Source organism: Oryx dammah, unplaced genomic scaffold (assembly GCF_014754425.2).
Source record: "Oryx dammah isolate SB20612 unplaced genomic scaffold, SCBI_Odam_1.1 HiC_scaffold_27, whole genome shotgun sequence".
Classification (NCBI taxonomy): domain Eukaryota; kingdom Metazoa; phylum Chordata; class Mammalia; order Artiodactyla; family Bovidae; genus Oryx; species Oryx dammah.
In genome coordinates, this window is record NW_024070211.1 from 64,049,268 (window position 1) to 64,066,253 (window position 16,986).

General features: G+C 40.0%; 1 protein-coding gene across 4 annotated transcripts in view; it reads right to left on the reverse strand.

Moving 5' to 3' along the window:
• EPB41L5 (erythrocyte membrane protein band 4.1 like 5) overlaps positions 1-16,986 on the reverse strand; it is a 169,893-nt gene that overhangs the window by 72,524 nt on the left and 80,383 nt on the right. Inside the window, exon 17 of one of the 4 annotated variants that reach the window (XM_040228961.1) lies at positions 11,745-15,543. The exons of the other annotated variants lie outside the window; for them this stretch is intronic. Coding sequence (XP_040084895.1) covers positions 15,363-15,543 — 181 coding nt within the window. The 3' untranslated portion in view covers positions 11,745-15,362. Of the gene's footprint in view, positions 1-11,744; positions 15,544-16,986 lie in introns of those variants that run through there. 4 annotated transcript variants of the gene reach the window in all.

Consider the following 16,986-nt stretch of genomic DNA (forward strand, 5'->3'; position numbering starts at 1 on the left):
GTAAACATATAAAAACATGCTCATAAATAGAGAAATCTAAATTAAAACTACACTGAACATATCCATCATTAATCCTGATTATAGTGTTGGTGTCACAGGTGTATAAGTGCCAAAACTTATCAAACACTTTCAGTTCAGTTGCTCAGTCATGTCTGACTCTTTCCGACCTCTCAGACTGCAGCATGCCAGGCCTCCCTGTCCATCAACAACTCCTGGAGTTTACCTAAACTCATGTCCATTAAGTCAGTGATGCCATCCGACTATCTCATCCTTTACATAAATGTATTCTACTGTATGTCAGAGTACATCAGTAAAGCTGTAAGAAAAAAATATATACTTCATCTGCAATGAAAGGGAATATGGCATCATCTAGAAAAATGAAAATGTGTTTACCAAGAAAGAATGCCAGAATTGGAGAAAAGAAAAAAAGGAATTAATGCAAGTGAATTTTAAGCATCATACTGGAACTATTTACTCTTAGCCTGGGGAGGAAGAACTGTGAAGAAATACTGAACTGTACTTAGTAGGCTTGCTGTTGATGGTGATATGAATATAGCAACTCTGAAACCATGTAGCATCTACAGCATGACTGGGTGAACACAGAGGTATCCATGCTAAGTCATGTTTTTCACCAGAAGAGAAGGGAGATGGAAATGAGGAACTTGGGTGGCAGAGAAGAACCCAAGGTACTAGACTGGGGTTAAGAGTATCTGAATGTATTTGTGATTTCAACATTTTGTTGTTTGTTGTTTAGTTGCTAAGTTGTATCTGACTCTTTGCAACTCCATAGACTGTAGCTTCTCAGGCAAAAATACTGGAGTTGGTTGCCCTTTCCTTCTCCAGAGGATCTTCCCGACCCAGGCATTGAACCCATATCTCTTGCACTAGGCAAGCAGATTCTTTACCACTGAGCCACCTAGGAAGCCCTACATTAGTTTTTTAACTGTCCACTGGTTAGTGACATTTATAGCAGCAACAAACATAAGCAGTACCCAGATCTTGGCTCCTAAACATCATTTTAACTTAAAGGAATCAGGGCTCTTAAATAAATGGCTGATTTCAGGTCTAAGGCAAGGAAAGTGTAAGATGAATGTGGAAACTCTTATGCTGAAAAATAAGAAAGCGGTTAAAAAGTGGGAGGACAGGTTAAGAGGTACAGGATGCAGTGTATAGGGTCTCATTGGCCAAATGTGGGACAGTTCTTCGGACTTCCTTGGTAGCTCAGTTGGTAAAGAATCTGCCTGCAATGCAGGAGACTCTGGTTCAATTTCCGAGTCGGGAAGATCCCTGGAAGAAGTGATAAGCTACCCACTCCAGTATTCACGGGCTTCCTTGGTGACTCGGCTGGTAAAGAATCTACCTGCAATGCAGGAGACCTGGGTTCAATCCTTGGGTTGGGAAGATCCCTGGGACAGTTCTGACTCTCAAAAGCGGTAACAGTAAGTGGCATATACACACTTACTGTTACTGCTTGGCGCTGGTGGTAAAGAACTCACCCGCCAAGGCAGGAGACATGAGACATGTCAGTCCCTGGGTGGGGAAGAGCCCCTGGAAGAGGGCACGGCATGCCACTCCAGTATTTTTGCCTGGAAAATCCATGCACAGAGGAGCCTGGCAGGCTACAGTCCACAGGGTCACAAAGAGAAACATGACTGAAGCCACTTAGCATGCATTTATAAAATGGATAACTAATGAGAACCTAATATATAGCTCAAGGAACTGTTACTCAATGGTCTGTGGTGACCTATATGGGAAGGAAATCCAAAAAAGAGGGAATATCAGTTCAGTTCAGTTCAGTTCCGTCGCTCAGTCGTGTCTGACTCTTTGCGACCCCATGAATCGCAGCACGCCAGGCCTCCCTGTTCATCACCAACTCCTGGAGTTCACTCAGACTCATGTCCATTGAGTCCGTGATGCCATCCAGCCATCTCATCCTTGGTCGTCCCTTTCTCCTCCTGCCCCCAATCCCTCCCAGCATCAGAGTCTTTTCCAATGAGTCAACTCTTCTCATAAGGTGGCCACATACATATACACATAGCTGATTTACTCTGCTGTACAGCAGAAACACAACATTGTAAAGAAACTCTACTCCAATAAAAATTAATTAAAACAAGAAATACCAATGTTCATGGATAACTGAATTAAAACCAAATAAGAGTATCCTTGAATCCATGTGTAAGTAGAGAGAGAAAAGTTCTTCCTGCAGAGTACTAACTAATTGGTTTAGAATGATGGTTAGCAGGTCGCCATTTCTAACAACTGTAATAACTCATTTTCACCATTAGGTGCAAGTTTGTTGGGAAAGAGAATATTTACACAAAGTATTGGACATTTTTTCAATTACAAAGGAAAATAACCTTACACAAGGAATGTAATAACTTTTCAATTACCAAAAAAAAAAAAAAAAGAACTTCCTTAGTGCAAAGACATACTTTAACCAAGTAAAGTAACACCATCAGTAACGGACAGAGTGACGTCAAGTACCCTGTGACATGATCCACTATAGACACACGGTGTCTGAGAGAAAGACATATACAGATACATCAAAAATTTCTTGCCAAAAATGCCTAACTTGAATAGTGAGTAAACAGTTAAATCCAAATTAGGGACATTATATGAAACAATAACTTTGTACTACTTAGGAATGCTAATGTTACGAAAGATAAACAGAGGCCAAGGAACTGCTGCAGATTAAGACGCTCAAGAATCAGCACAACACTGATGGAGAATCCTGAGGTGGACCACAGAAGTTGCTCTGAGACAGTGTGAGGACACTGAGGAAGCCTGAATGGGGACCCTGTGTATTAGCTAACAACAGGGTATTACACTCGATTCCCTGGATGCACATGGTAAGCGCTTTGTACATAGACCATAGAAAATAATGTTATCACTCTAAAAAAAATATACCTGCTGAAGAATTTGGGTGGGAAGGCTCAAAATCTATGGAAATTAACTCTTGGCTGGTCAGGAAAAAAATCTAGCCTTGCCTTAGATTTCCCTACCACAAAGTATTCTTCTAAGAGTATTATTATAAAAATAAGAAAAAAGAAAAATAAAAAGAGCATGTTAAGACTATATCCCTCCCCTACTTAAAATCCACCATAGGCTCCCCAGTGCACGTGGAATAAAATCCAATTCAGTCCAGTTGCTCAGTCGTGTCCAACTCTTTGTGACCCCATGGACTGGAGCACGCCAGGCTTCCCCGTCCATCACCAACTCCCCGAGTTTACTCAAACTCATGTCCATTGATCGATTATTGTCCCTGATATACAAGGCCCCACCTGCCTGGTTCCCTGCCTAGCGCCCTCAGAACCTTTATCACACCAGCGTCTTCCTTATTTATGCTCCATCCACTTTCCTTTCTACCCTCAAAAGGCAACTCAAAGGCCCTGTGCCAAGAATAACTCTGCCCGAGTTATTCCTCCTCTTCTGGATGGCTGATCCTTACATGTGTCAACTGAAGCATTTCCTTGAACGCCTGCCTGCTCCTCCCCCTACAGTCACTCACACTGACATTACCTTATTTTCCTCACATTTACTACTACTGAAACCCCAGCACCTTCATCTGTTTGTGTAACTACTATCAGTCTCCTTCACTAGAATGTAGGTGTCATGAGTAGGAATTTATGTCTTTCTTGCTCACTACTGTTTTCTAAAATACAGGCCAGTGACTGTATACAGCAGGTACTCAACAACCAGTCACTGAATAACTGAGTTATTAACTTCTATGTGTACCAAGACACACACTATAGTTTAATGATAATGAAAATCCTCATGAAATCTCAAATGTTCATTTAGGAGCCATTCAAAACAGAGCAGTTCAAAATAAAATAGTATAACTTTAAATGGTTAGTACTAAGGAGGAAAAGTTATGAGCAACCTAGACAGCATATTGAAAAGCAGAGACATTACTTTGCCGACTAGGGTTCGTCTAGTCAAGGCTATGGTTTTTCCAGTGGTCATGTATGGATGTGAGAGTTGGACTGTGAAGAAGGCTGAGTGCCGAAGAATTGATGCTTTTGAACTGTGGTGTTGGAGAAGACTCTTGAGAGTCCCTTGGACTGTAAGGAGATCAAACCAGTCCATTCTGAAGGAGATCAGCCCTGGGATTTCTTTGGAAGGAATGATGCTAAAGCTGAAACTCCAGTACTTTGGCCACCTCATGCGAAGAGTTGACTCATTGGAAAAGACTCTGATGCTGGGAGGGATTGGGGGCAGGAGGAGAAGGGGACGACCGAGGATGAGATGGCTGGATGGCATCACGGACTCGATGGACGTGAGTCTGAGTGAACTCCGGGAGTTGGTGATGGACAGGGAGGCCTGGCGTGCTGCAATTCATGGGGTCGCAAAGAGTCGGACACGACTGAGCGACTGAACTGAACTGAAGGAGGTAAAAGGAAAGAAAAAACCAGGTCAACTTTCTATAGTGTAAACACACCATCACCAGGTCAGGAGACATACAAAAACACCACTCCACACATCCTCTCTGACTCCCAATCTCTTTCATTTCAAGGTAAAAGAGGGGTTACGGAGGACAGAACGTGTAAAGAAGGGGAGAGGGATTAAAAGCAGCACCCCCATTGTGAGTGACGTCAGCAACGTTTTCAATCTTTTCCAAACATTGTCTCAAAACAAAGCCAAAAAGGTAATAGAATTCATTCCCCACCCCCCATCTTCTATTAAAACTGTGGTTGATAGACCTGAGTCACAAAGATTCTGAGCAAACAATCTTTCCTCACTCACCACCACACCCCTGCCTTTGAGTACAGGTTGTGGTTTATCTCAAGGATGCTTGTGTGGGTTACTGAGATTTTAATAGTTAACTTCAGATAAAACACCTCTCCTGACTGAAGCCTGTCTGCAAAAACCATGTGAGGATTTATCTCATTTTTTGATAACTTGTTATAGGGCTTACCCCTAACCACCCAAACAGGCTCACTGCAGTCTCTCTTTTCAAGGGAAATACACATGTCATTCAAACAGAATATTCTTACTGCCCTTCATCCAGAAAGATGAACTTAACTGTCCCACTGCAACTCACAAATAGACAGGATTACCATCTACAAATAGGCAAGGTTCAACAGAGAATTTTTTTTAATGTAATTATATAAAAAAGTGAGTAATTCATCCCTGAGCATCCCATCTTCTGTAGATGTAAACTACAAAACTTTTTATTCTCTCTAAAACAGAGAAACAACTAATTGGACTGGTATAAGAGTTGTTCATACACTGAAGACTTATTTAATGTAAACGTCACTATGCATTATTTTCACTCTATACATTCTGTCTCACATAGATAGGGACAAACACAGACAATGCACCAGAACATTCAAGCAAAATGTTAGTTCTTTGAAAAAACTTAATACTCAGATTTGCCTCCAGGGAAATTAAAAAAAAAAACAAACCCACAAACAAAAAAGGAGACAAAATTTCAGAAGCTATAGGTAAGTAAGATTATTATAGCCAATTTTTAAAATGGGCAAGGACGTGAATAGACACATCTTCAAAGAAATATGCAAATTGCCAGTATGTTTACAAAAATTCCAACATCATTAGCCTCCTGAATGCAAATCAAAGTCACAAGGAGATACATCACTCTCACAAGCTACTGGGATGGCTGTAATGAAAATGTCACGTAAACTGGTACACCTGCTTTGGAAAACAATTTAGCAGTTCAAAACATTAAACACAGTAACCATATGACTGGGCAATTTCACTCCTATCTATGTGCATGCCTGAAAGGAATGCACATAGATATTTATTTAAAAAAGAAGAAAAGTTCTTCTTTAAAGAAGAACATTAAAGTTCCCGGCTGCCAAAAAGTAGAAACCCAATGTCCACCAACTGATGGACAAAATGCTGTATACTATATAAGGGAATTTACTGAGCCGTTGAAAGGAATCAAATACTGATATAGGCTACCACATGGATGAGTCTTAGAAACACCGTGCTAAGTGAAAAAAGCCAGACACAAGAGGTTACATACTGTACGAGTCTATTTATAGGAAATGCCCAGAATGAGCAAATCCAGAGACAGAAGTAGATTAGTGCTTGCAGGCCTGGGGGAGAGGAGAGTGGGCAGTAACTGCTAACAGGTGAGAGTTTCCTTGGAAGATGATGAAAACGTTCTGGAATTTAAGTGGTGATGGCTGTAACACTTCTGTGAATACACTTAAGTCTGTAAACACAAGTGAGATGTTACACTTTCACTGTGTGGCTTCTGGCAATGTTGCTGCACACATCCATTCTTCAATATACACAAAGGAATATACAAGGGCATTATCACATTTATCCACCTCCTTCCTTTTCATGGACACTTACCTGAATACACTGAAGCAATCTGTCTTGTTCCCCGTGACATTTTAATCTGTACTTATTCAAAGTAGTACATGTTAGCTAAGAAAACCAATGTCTCCTTCACCCCACTCTCTGAAAATTCGCTCTTTATCCAGGTGTGTTTTCCGTGCACCTTACAGACAGACACATGGCTTGGTGGCTTTTACAGAAGTGGGGACACACCTCAAGGAGCCACTTCACTAGAGTTTGTTAACTCAACAACGTAGCACTGACACACTCCAATAAGCAGCTCCTGTAGATTTTCCTCATTTCTTAACAATTACAGTATGGATACAGCATGACATAATTATCCCAATCTCCCACCAACTGACATTCACTCTTCACAATGCCTCCAGAATGCACTTTCTAAAGAAATACAGGCCTCACAGAGTTTTTCACTGTGATGGAGCGAGTCAGCATAGCAGACACCAAGTCTGGGCCCTACGACTAAGCTGAGTCTGAAGCTCAGCCATACCCTCTACTAGCAACATGGCTTTGGAGAAGTTACACACTCTCATCGTGCCTGATTTCTTCACTGGTCTAAATGTCTTACAGATTTGTATTAGAATTCAGTGACTTGCTGGGATAATGATAACTGCCATTAACTCCAGAATGAGGCCAGGCACAGAAGCACTCAAATGTCAGTTTGTCATTATTACTAAACATCCTCATGAATTCTGTACTAACTACTCAAATCCCATTCATCACTCTTTGACTGTAACTTGCCCTGAAAGAAAGTGAAAGTTGCTCAGTCATGTCCAGTGCTTTGCAATCCCGTGGATTATAGCCTGCCAGGCTCCTCTGTCCACGGACTTCTCCAGGCAAGAATACTGGAGTGGGTAGCCATTCTCCTCTCCAGGGGATCTTCTCCAACTCAGGGATGGAAACCAGGTCTCCCACATTGCAGGCAGATTCTTTACTATCTGAGCCACCAGCGTAACTTGCCTACGCTACCTTAAAATTTTCTTTTCCTACAGTCCTCTGGTCCACAAGTGTTCCTGCTTCTATGTGTCCCTCACAATATGATGTAAATGTTAGGAAGCCTTCTTTAGCTTCAAACTTACCTACCTTCTATGACCTTACTTAAGGACTTTGCACTTGTACATTATTTGTAAATCTGCTCTTCTCCATAACTAGAGGGTAAACATCTTGAAGCCAGGAACATCATTTTGACTATCCCTTCATTATCAAGTGTGGCAAACCATCAGCTACTGTTTACGGAGTGCTGAGCCCAGGATTGCTCCAGGGATGGGGGAGTACACAAAACGCTTTCCCTTGACAGAGCTGACATTCTATTAAAGGATGTAAAGATGACAAAAAAGAAAACATACCCAAGAAATAAAGAAAGAAAAGAAAACATATATGTAAGATGACACAAAGAGAAAAAAAATGAGCAAGGTAACAGGACACAAAATGCCAAGAAGGTTGGGGGCTCATTATTATTTTACAGAGGTCAGCAATGTTCTCTGGTAAGAAGCCTGAAGGTGTCAGAATGAACCACAGGAGATTCAAGGAAGGAATATCTAGGCAGAGGTAAAGTGCAGAAATCCAGAGATGGAACACGCAGAGTACATCTGATCAAGTCTTTGGAGGAAGGTGAGCGAAGTCAAGGAGTAGGAAAAATTACTTTTTTGTCAACATGTAGATTTGGGGTTTTAGTCTGAGATGAGGACCTTGGAAGGCCTGAGCAGAAGCAGAACATGATATAGTCTAAACTACAATTAATGGGGAGTATGAGACAGAAAGGCGCCAAGGGCGACGGGAGACCAGGTTAAGACAAATTATATGGAAACAGAGCAGGAGCAGTAAACAGTGACAAGCAAACTCTGGATACAGAGTCAGAACTGGCCGAATTTATGGACCGATGAGAAACAGGAGGGGCCAAGACGATGACAAGGTGCTGAGGTCTAAGCCAGCACTTCCCGTGCCTCAGTATGAGTAGCATCTCCAGGAGAGCACGTGAACAGCACTGGGCCTCACTGGGGCCAGCCCATCTGGACACAGGAGGGCAGGCCGAGCAGAGATGCTCTGACAGAGAGACATCAGTCCACCATCAGACTGCCGGATGCACAGGAGCTCACTCCCCATGGCCCGTCTTCTCAGTGAGCAGGAAGCAAGGCCATGACCTGAGACCGAGTGAACGAGAAGCAAGGAGATGGTGGAGGTTACTGCCGCCAAGTGGGAAAATCGACAGATGCAGGAAATGTGACAGGATTTCAGCAGCATTCAAGGTCTGAAACTTGAGCTCAATAGCCAACATTTAAAGTGAAACCATTTAATGATAGGGCATTTCACATTTTCCATCCACATGCACAGAGGACAGAATTGGATTTACCCAGGATTAAACCCAGAATTGAGCTAGACGTGTACAGCTGGGGTGGGGGGGGCTTCCCTGGTGGCTCCGTGGTAAAGAATCCACCTGCCAATGCAGGAGTCGTGGGTTTCGTCCCTGGGTTGGGAAGATCCCATGGAGAAGGAAATGGCAACCCACCCCAGTATTCTTGCCTGGGAAATCCCAGAGAAGTCTGGCAGGCTACACAGTCCATGGGGTAGAAAGAGAGTTGGGCACAATTAAGCAACTCAACAGCACAAGTACATTAGGGGGAAGGATCATGCAAAGTGACTGTGTGTGAGGAAGAGAAAGGAGGTGGTGTTCTGGTAGATATTCAGCAAATGCTGAGGTGAATCAGAAAAGACAACAGCGATACGAGATCCCCAAAATCTTTCACTTAAAACCTTGCAGTAATGGCCCCAGGTCTCTTCACCAAATCCAAACTCCTCCAACTGCCAGTCCATGTCTTTCCAACCCATTCAAGCACTGGTTGTTGCTACTGCTCCAACATAACTGGCGTTTCAGCCACAGAGTCAATCTGCAAACCCTCTGGTACCAAGGCTTCCGAGGACTCTGCTGGAAGAAGTTGGTCCCCAATCAGAAAGAATTAACACAAGTTGTTAAAAATGGGTCTTATCTCCAAACTAGCGGAAGTGAAGTGAAACTCGCTCAGTGGCGTCCGACTTTGCAACCCCATGGACTATATCAGTCATTCAGTCATGTCTGACTCTTTGTGACCCCATGAACCACAGCATGCCAGGCCTCCCTGTCCATCACCAACTCCCGGAGTCCATCCAAACCCATGTCCACTGAGTCAGTGCTGCCATCCAACCTTCTCATCCTCTGTCGTCTCCTTCTCCTCTTGCCTCAATCTTTCCCAGCATCAGGGTCTTTTCAAATGAGTCAGCTCTTCGCATCAGTTGGCCAAAGTACTGTAGTTTCAGCTTCAACATCAGTCCTACCAATGAACACCCAGGACTCATCTTTAGAATGGACTAGTTGGATCTCCCTGCAATCCAAGGGACTCTCAAGAGTCTTCTCCAACACCACAGTTCAAAAGCATCAGTTCTTCGGTACTCAGCTTTCTTTATAGTCCCAACTCTCACATCCATACATGACCACTGGAAAAACCATAGCCTTGACTCGACGGACCTTTGCTGACAAAGTAATGTTTCTGCTTTTTAATATGATGTCTAGGTTGGTCATAACTTTCCTTCCAAGGAGAAAGTGTCTTTTAATTTCATGGCTGCAGTCACCATCTGCAGTGATTTTGGAGCCCCCAAAAATAAAGTCTGACACTGTTTCCCCATCTATTTCCCATGAAGTGATGGGACCGGATGCCATGATCTTCGTTTTCTGAATGTTGAGCTTTAAGCCAACTTTTTCACTCTCCTCTTTCACTTTCATCAAGAGGCTCTTAAGTTCCTCTTCACTTTCTGCCATAAGGGTGATGTCATCTGCATATATGACATTACTGATATTTCTCCCGACAATCTTAATTCCAGCTTGTGCTTCTTCCAGTCCAGCGTTTCTCATGATGTACTCTGCATATAAGTTAAATAAGCACGGTGACAATATACAGCCTTAATGTACTCCTTTTCCTATTTGGAACCAGTCCATTGTTCCATGTCCAGTTCTAACTGTATAGTCCATGGAATTCTCCAGGCCAGAATACTGTAGTGGGTAGCCTTTCCCTTCTCCACGGGAATCTTCCCAACCCAGGGATTGAACCCAGGTTTCCCATATTTCAGGCAGATTCTTTACTAGCTGAGCCACAAGGGAAGTCCAAACTAGCAAGCCTGCAATTAAATAATCACTGAAACTAGTAGCTGGGCTTCAACTCTAACTTTGCTGTAGGAAATTCTTCTGTGTAATAATATAGATTCTGATGGTATTTACATGCTGGGTGTGTCCACAGTTCTCTGGATGTCCCTCTAACTAGCTCCACAAGAAAAACCAAGGTAGTAGCTGTCTTCCTATATCATCTCACCTTTCATTCTTTTCTTTTGTTCTATCCCTAATAATTTAAATAGTTTCCATTATATATTAACAATAATCAGTTGTGTCCATAGCCTTTGTTAAGAAATCTGCAACTTCTTACAAATCCTAATCATATTCTGGTATATACCTTATTTGTTTTTAACATATTAAAGTTAGTTAAAGACAAACAAACAAGAATTCCTTTGACAACAAGAAATGAGGTCTGTAGCTGCTGAACCTGTTTTCAAGAGGAGGAGGTATAGGTTTGTTACACCACCAAGGGAGGCTCCAGTCACACTCCTTAGAGAATGTTGTTCACTGAGTCAGGTATCTCTTCCCATGCCAATGTAAACAAAATGCTGGCCAGCTGTCAGGAGCAAAACAGAAGAAGTTCACTCAAGCACCATCAGCCAGAATTAAGGCCATGGCTTGCTGTTAGGAGAAGAGAAGCTTATGTAATCTTCTAAAAACAAAAACTCTGTGAGAACAATTCCTTCACGAAAAAGGAACACTTATTTTTCCACTTCAGCATAAGTAATAAAATATATCATTAAACTTTTTTTTTCCTTTCTGCAATCTCTTTTGAAATTTTCTCTTCTCTAATTTCACTCATTATCTGAAAGAGCTAGAGTGTTACAAATTAGCAGAGGTCAAGAATTGAAGAAACTGAAGTCATATAGCACATTTTCCACATGCCTGTGCCCTAGTATCTTTACCATCGAGGTAAATGTCAGCTGAGCAAGACAGAATTCTCGCAATGATTTCATGTGACTAAAGTAAAAGTTAATTTATATGAAGAGAGGAGGAGAAAGATTTATGTTCTTGAAAAGGAGAAGCTGAGAGAACACCATACCTAAATTCACATGATTCATAACATCTAGAAAAGGTCTGACAAATCACATTTTATGCATGAGACAGAGGCACATGGAGAGAGGGACTTCCCCACCACAGACATATCTTCACATTCTGTCCCTTACATACAAGCATCTCAATGCAAGCAATTCACAGCAATTCTGGAAGCAAGGTATAACTGATAATGTGGTATGATGTATATTAAAATTAAGAAGTATGTGGGGGTAAAGAGATTAAATGTCACTGGCACAAGATGATTTTATTTCTCCAAATCCATGTAAGTCCTATATACCATGGATATAAAATAAATTAATGCAATGTGATATTTTCAAACTCAATATTCAAAGCTCAGCACACAAAACATAATGGTCTTTCAAAGCAGTTAATGATGATTTACAAATGAAGAGTTTGCTCCAACCAAGACAGAGCACTGTGGTTCAAGTGCTGACCACTCTACCATCAGAGCACATCGGCTTAACACAGGACAACCATCTTCCCACTTCTCTCAGCTTACGTCTGTGAATATGCACAGAAAGGGGATCAAAGCAGAGGGGATCAAAGTGTCTTCTTATGCCTATAAAGCCAGTCATTTCATAATACTCTTCTTCCTCCTCAAACCCCAAACACTAGAGCCCTCTACTCCTCAACCTTTCATCTATTTTCCTGTTTGGCAAGACAGAAAGATGAAACACGGGATATCAAGACACATGAAAGTTATAAGGCAAGGTTACTGAACAAAATTATTTTTTAGCAAATCAACAAATATGAAAAAATCTAGTACTTAGGAGAAACTCCCATAATTAAGGCTCAACTAATGATTTTATCCCATGAAATAAGCTGCCTCCCTGTCTTCCATTCAGGAGAAACATAAGCTGTATAACCCTGACATGTTTACATGGCACCTTCTACATCCTGAACAATTTTAACAATAAAGAATGATACAAATGTCATGAATACCAATAGCTCCCGAGTCAACACTTTAAATAAAAGAGCCCCCACTTAAAAATGATCTAAATTATATTGGTATTACAGTATTTGTACACGGGTTGCTTTTTAAAATAGAAACATATATATAATAGGATAAAGTTTTTCTCTGTAAAATTACAGACACATATATAATAGGATAAAGTTTGTTTTTCTCTGTAACATACAGACATATACAATAGGATAAAGTTCGTTTTTCTCTGTAAATTCATCTAAAAGTGTATGCGTGATTACCCTATCAAGACCAGAAATGTTAGCCTATACTCAGAGATAGGTAAATGCCTCAGAAGTGCTTTTACCATCGAAAGAAATAATGATCTTAAGCGCATTTATTTTCATGCATCAGAGTGTAAAGGTCACTTCGCTATCTTTGCTGTTTCTATAAAAATACAGCTGACACAAAACCAACTTAATTCAAGATGTTAAAAGTAGTTAAACAAAATTAGCCAAAGCCCTGAAGTTGAATCACATGATCTTGGTGTTCTGGACTGATGGATCCCTCTGATCAAAAGGAGAGTAAACAGCCAAGTAAGGTGCTTCTGGAGTGTATTAGGTCCCCAATCAATGACGTAGGATCACTGACCTTTTAGACAGAATAAAATGCAGAGTATAAAAAGGTTGGTGACAATTTATTTAATTTAGGTTGAGCTGCTATTAAACTCTTCATACCTCTGGAAACAATTTGTATATCCATCTTGAAAATACCAGCAGGAAATATTCCCAACATTTGCACTCTGAGATCCTGGAGCACAGGAACTTGTATGAAGTAGAAAGCTTTGATTCTATGACCATTCAGCCTTAGCCCTTCATTCCCCTACCCTTTGCTACCTTCTTGCCCTGTCACCCCTCCAACCCAGTCTCTATCAGCAGGAATTTACAATTATGATCCTTCCACTGCTGCAAAGAGCTATTTTATACCAACGTTTTCAAACAAGGGAAAACCATGTGATTCTTCCATTGTTTAAATGTAACAATATTAACTTAAATTCTAAGTACAGAAATGACCACTTTTACTATAAACAGAAGAGTTTATTCTTCAATCACAATCCTTCTATACTTCCCCAAGTTAAGATTCTGGGTGGGGATGAATATGAGGCATTATATCAGGAGTTCAGACTTTAAGATTAATTTTAAAGTGAGAGAAGTCAAACCTTAGGACTTTCTAAAGAGGCCAGAAAGCTGTGTTGATATTATGCCTCTTTCTGATTTCTATTATAAAAATAGTAAGGTTTTAATCATATTCATACCCATAAAATCTTTTCTTAAATGGATCAAATCAGAGTTCTGTGCTTAAAATGTTATGATTAAAATTCCCTTAAAAAAAAAGAATCACCACTGACAATAAGACTCTGAGCTATGTAAAATCTAGCAGAATCATGAGAGGTACATATTAGTGGCCATGTTTAAGCATGCTATGATGACAGCCTTCTAGAGTTCTCAGCTGGGCTATTTAAGGTATGTATCAGCTCATATGTAGATACATTAAAGAATACTTATATACGACTTAATAACTTCAGATTGAAACCTGCCTATAAATTAAATTCCCTAAATATTACTTACTTCTGATTTATGTATTCTATTGACAAGCTGTATTATATCTGCAACCAAGAACCCACTAATATAAGGCCCTCTGAAACTTCAGCTTCATCTAGCAGAGACAGTAAGACTGACCACTGAGGTGAGCAGAATGGTACACAGGTTATGTTATTTTTAATTAAATCTTCATTATCTTGATATATTATGAATTCTCAGACTATAAAATGACTCTCTCTCTCTCTATATATATATATATATATAGGTTAAATATTTAAAAGTTTTGTTAAAATTTTTTGAACTCTAAAAAGACAAAAGATATTCTTCCCTTTACATCATTTCTCATTACATCAGAAATATATTTCTTCCAGTTAATTTGCCTCTATGAGTTAAATCAAAGAGCATAGACAATTACATTCTGAAGTTCATAAAGGACCAAAAATAATAATATATGCAAAAAGTGATTAAAAGTGATATGCATTAAGTATTAAAAGTGATATAGTTTTGGTTTCAGAATTTTATTTTAGAGGTTGTGCAAGGCCAGATTACGAGCCTGTTTGCAAACCTGGGAAATCTATCAGATGCATGAGATAAAAGAGAAAAGGCAAAAGGCAAAAGTAAATACATGTTCCATTTGTACAACCATTCAGTAGTAGTATAACCATTCAGCTCACCATTGATTAATCAGTTAATCATGCAAAAGTAAGCATTCAGACTCCTCTCTTTACATGAGGCACATTATAGTGATTTCTAGACCTTCTGTTAGTTTAAAATACTTGTGTTTATTAAAAAGTAAGTTTTAAATTTAATATTACAGTAATTAAATTATAGAACCTCAGGCACTCAACTGAAATTAAGACTTAGGTCACTTCAGAAGTATTAAAAATAGTGTGTAAGAGTGGTCTATAAAAGTATCACCAGAGGCTGATCTACCTGGCCTGGACATGCTCCCTTCTGTGTGTATTTTCACTGGGACTGGTTCTTCTCACTTCCATCTACTGGTACTGCATGGAGGTTGGGGTGATAATGGGCAGCTTATTCATAAACACAAATCTCCTGAAACATCTTCTAGGTGATGTGTTAACAGGTTAAAATCACGAAATATCTTCCCAAAATACCCTTTGCAACACAAAAATATTTGTCACTATCATTGATGGCATATAGCTTCTTCAGATCCTTTTCCCTTTCACAGAAGATTTCAATTACAAACAATACTACCCAATGAGTGATTCAGTATAAAATATCTTCTCCCAAATTTTCTTAATGTGATTGATCCTCTATAAACTCTAGAAATGTATACCGTCAACTTGCACAACAGAGTCCCAGTGCCCAAGAGGCTCAACACTCATATGTCAGTCATGGCTGCAGGGCCAGGAAAATGAGCGTTCTGCTGGGCTCCTGCATTCTTCACATTGTGCTCATGGACAAAGGCAGGATAGTTTCTAGGTGCAGGATGGGGTGGGGACAAGGCCCTTGTGTCCCACTGGTTTCCACCACGTTGAGAGCGATCACCGGCAGCCGAGAGCCTGGATGGTTGGGGTGGGAGGGGAGCACAGTTAGTCAACAGGAGAAGATGAAGGTGTAAGAGGTAATAAAGAAGGCCATGTGACCAGCATGCACCACTGCTACGAGCAGTTACCAGCATCTACTCCATGCAATGAGAACATCCAAGAACAACAAATGGGGAGATCCACAAAGTTACATGTAGTGGAAAATGGTAATATGGAAATATGTACAAGTAATCAGAGTCAGGTGAATTAAATAAAGAAGACATTTCACAGAGAGCAAGACACTCTGTATCTGTCCCCGATATTCCTATCAAAATCAAAGGCAGAAAAGTTGCCTGAGGTCCTAATGAGAAGAAAAAATGCTTATAATCTACTTCATTCAAGTATCTGAAAGGACAATTTTATGTAAGGACAAAGCCACATTCAGCAAACGGCAATTGTGAAAAGTTATTTCACAAATCAAGTGGCATAAAACTGAAGTCCAGGAAACAAAATTCATAAAGAACATTAAAAAAAAAAAATCTGCCCTCACAGAGGCTGTGTAATTGGACATCAATGTTTCCAATTAACAGTGGAGAAACACTATTCCTTCTACAGTGAATGAAATTCAACAGGTACAGATAAAGTGATGAGAAAAAGCCCCTCCAAGAAAGTGTTAGTGCCTTTTATCACAAGCGCTATAAACAAACATATGAAAGTAAGAGAGTGAAACATGCAAAGAAGCAGTTTCTGATTAGAAATGATCAGAGTCCTCCAGTAGAAAGAACACATTTGCCAGAGTTCTGTGCATGACCGAAAGGGCAGCACACATTTAAGGTAAAAGGGAAAAAATCACCCCAATTATAAAAATGTCTAAGGACAGACATTCTATTCAACTAAGGCATGCATCTTCACCTTTCTTCCTTAAGGAAACTGAAAATAAATTAGCTAAAAGGATTTTCAGAATAAATTTGGAAGCCTTTTTGTTTTTTTTTAAACAATAAAATTATCATCTTTCCTTCAACTGCAATACAAGCTGTTCATCAGATCTAACCCAGAAAACTCACAGCCCTCAATCTAGGGTCTCTAAAAATTTAGAAAATTAGGTTTATATTCTCTCTTACATATGCAAGATTTTCCACATAGTATTCAGTTTTGTTTATAAATAGATAATGGGTTTTAAATACATAAATTCTCAAAAGATAGTTTAAATATTGGGTAATTCTATACTGACATACCAAATCACTCACTCAAATAATGGTGTCATTTAGAAGATATCAGCAATAAAAAGCTACAGAACTGAACAAGGAGTACATTTAGATTAAACTGGTTAAAAGTTATCTGCCAGAAATAGAATAGTCCATTATTTCACCCAACTGTCCAAACCCAGGGAGCATTTCCAAATTTTATTAACATCACTTTCTAAAGGAGGACTGTTTTATATTCATGTGAAAGTATTAGCATCAAAGCATGCAGAAACAG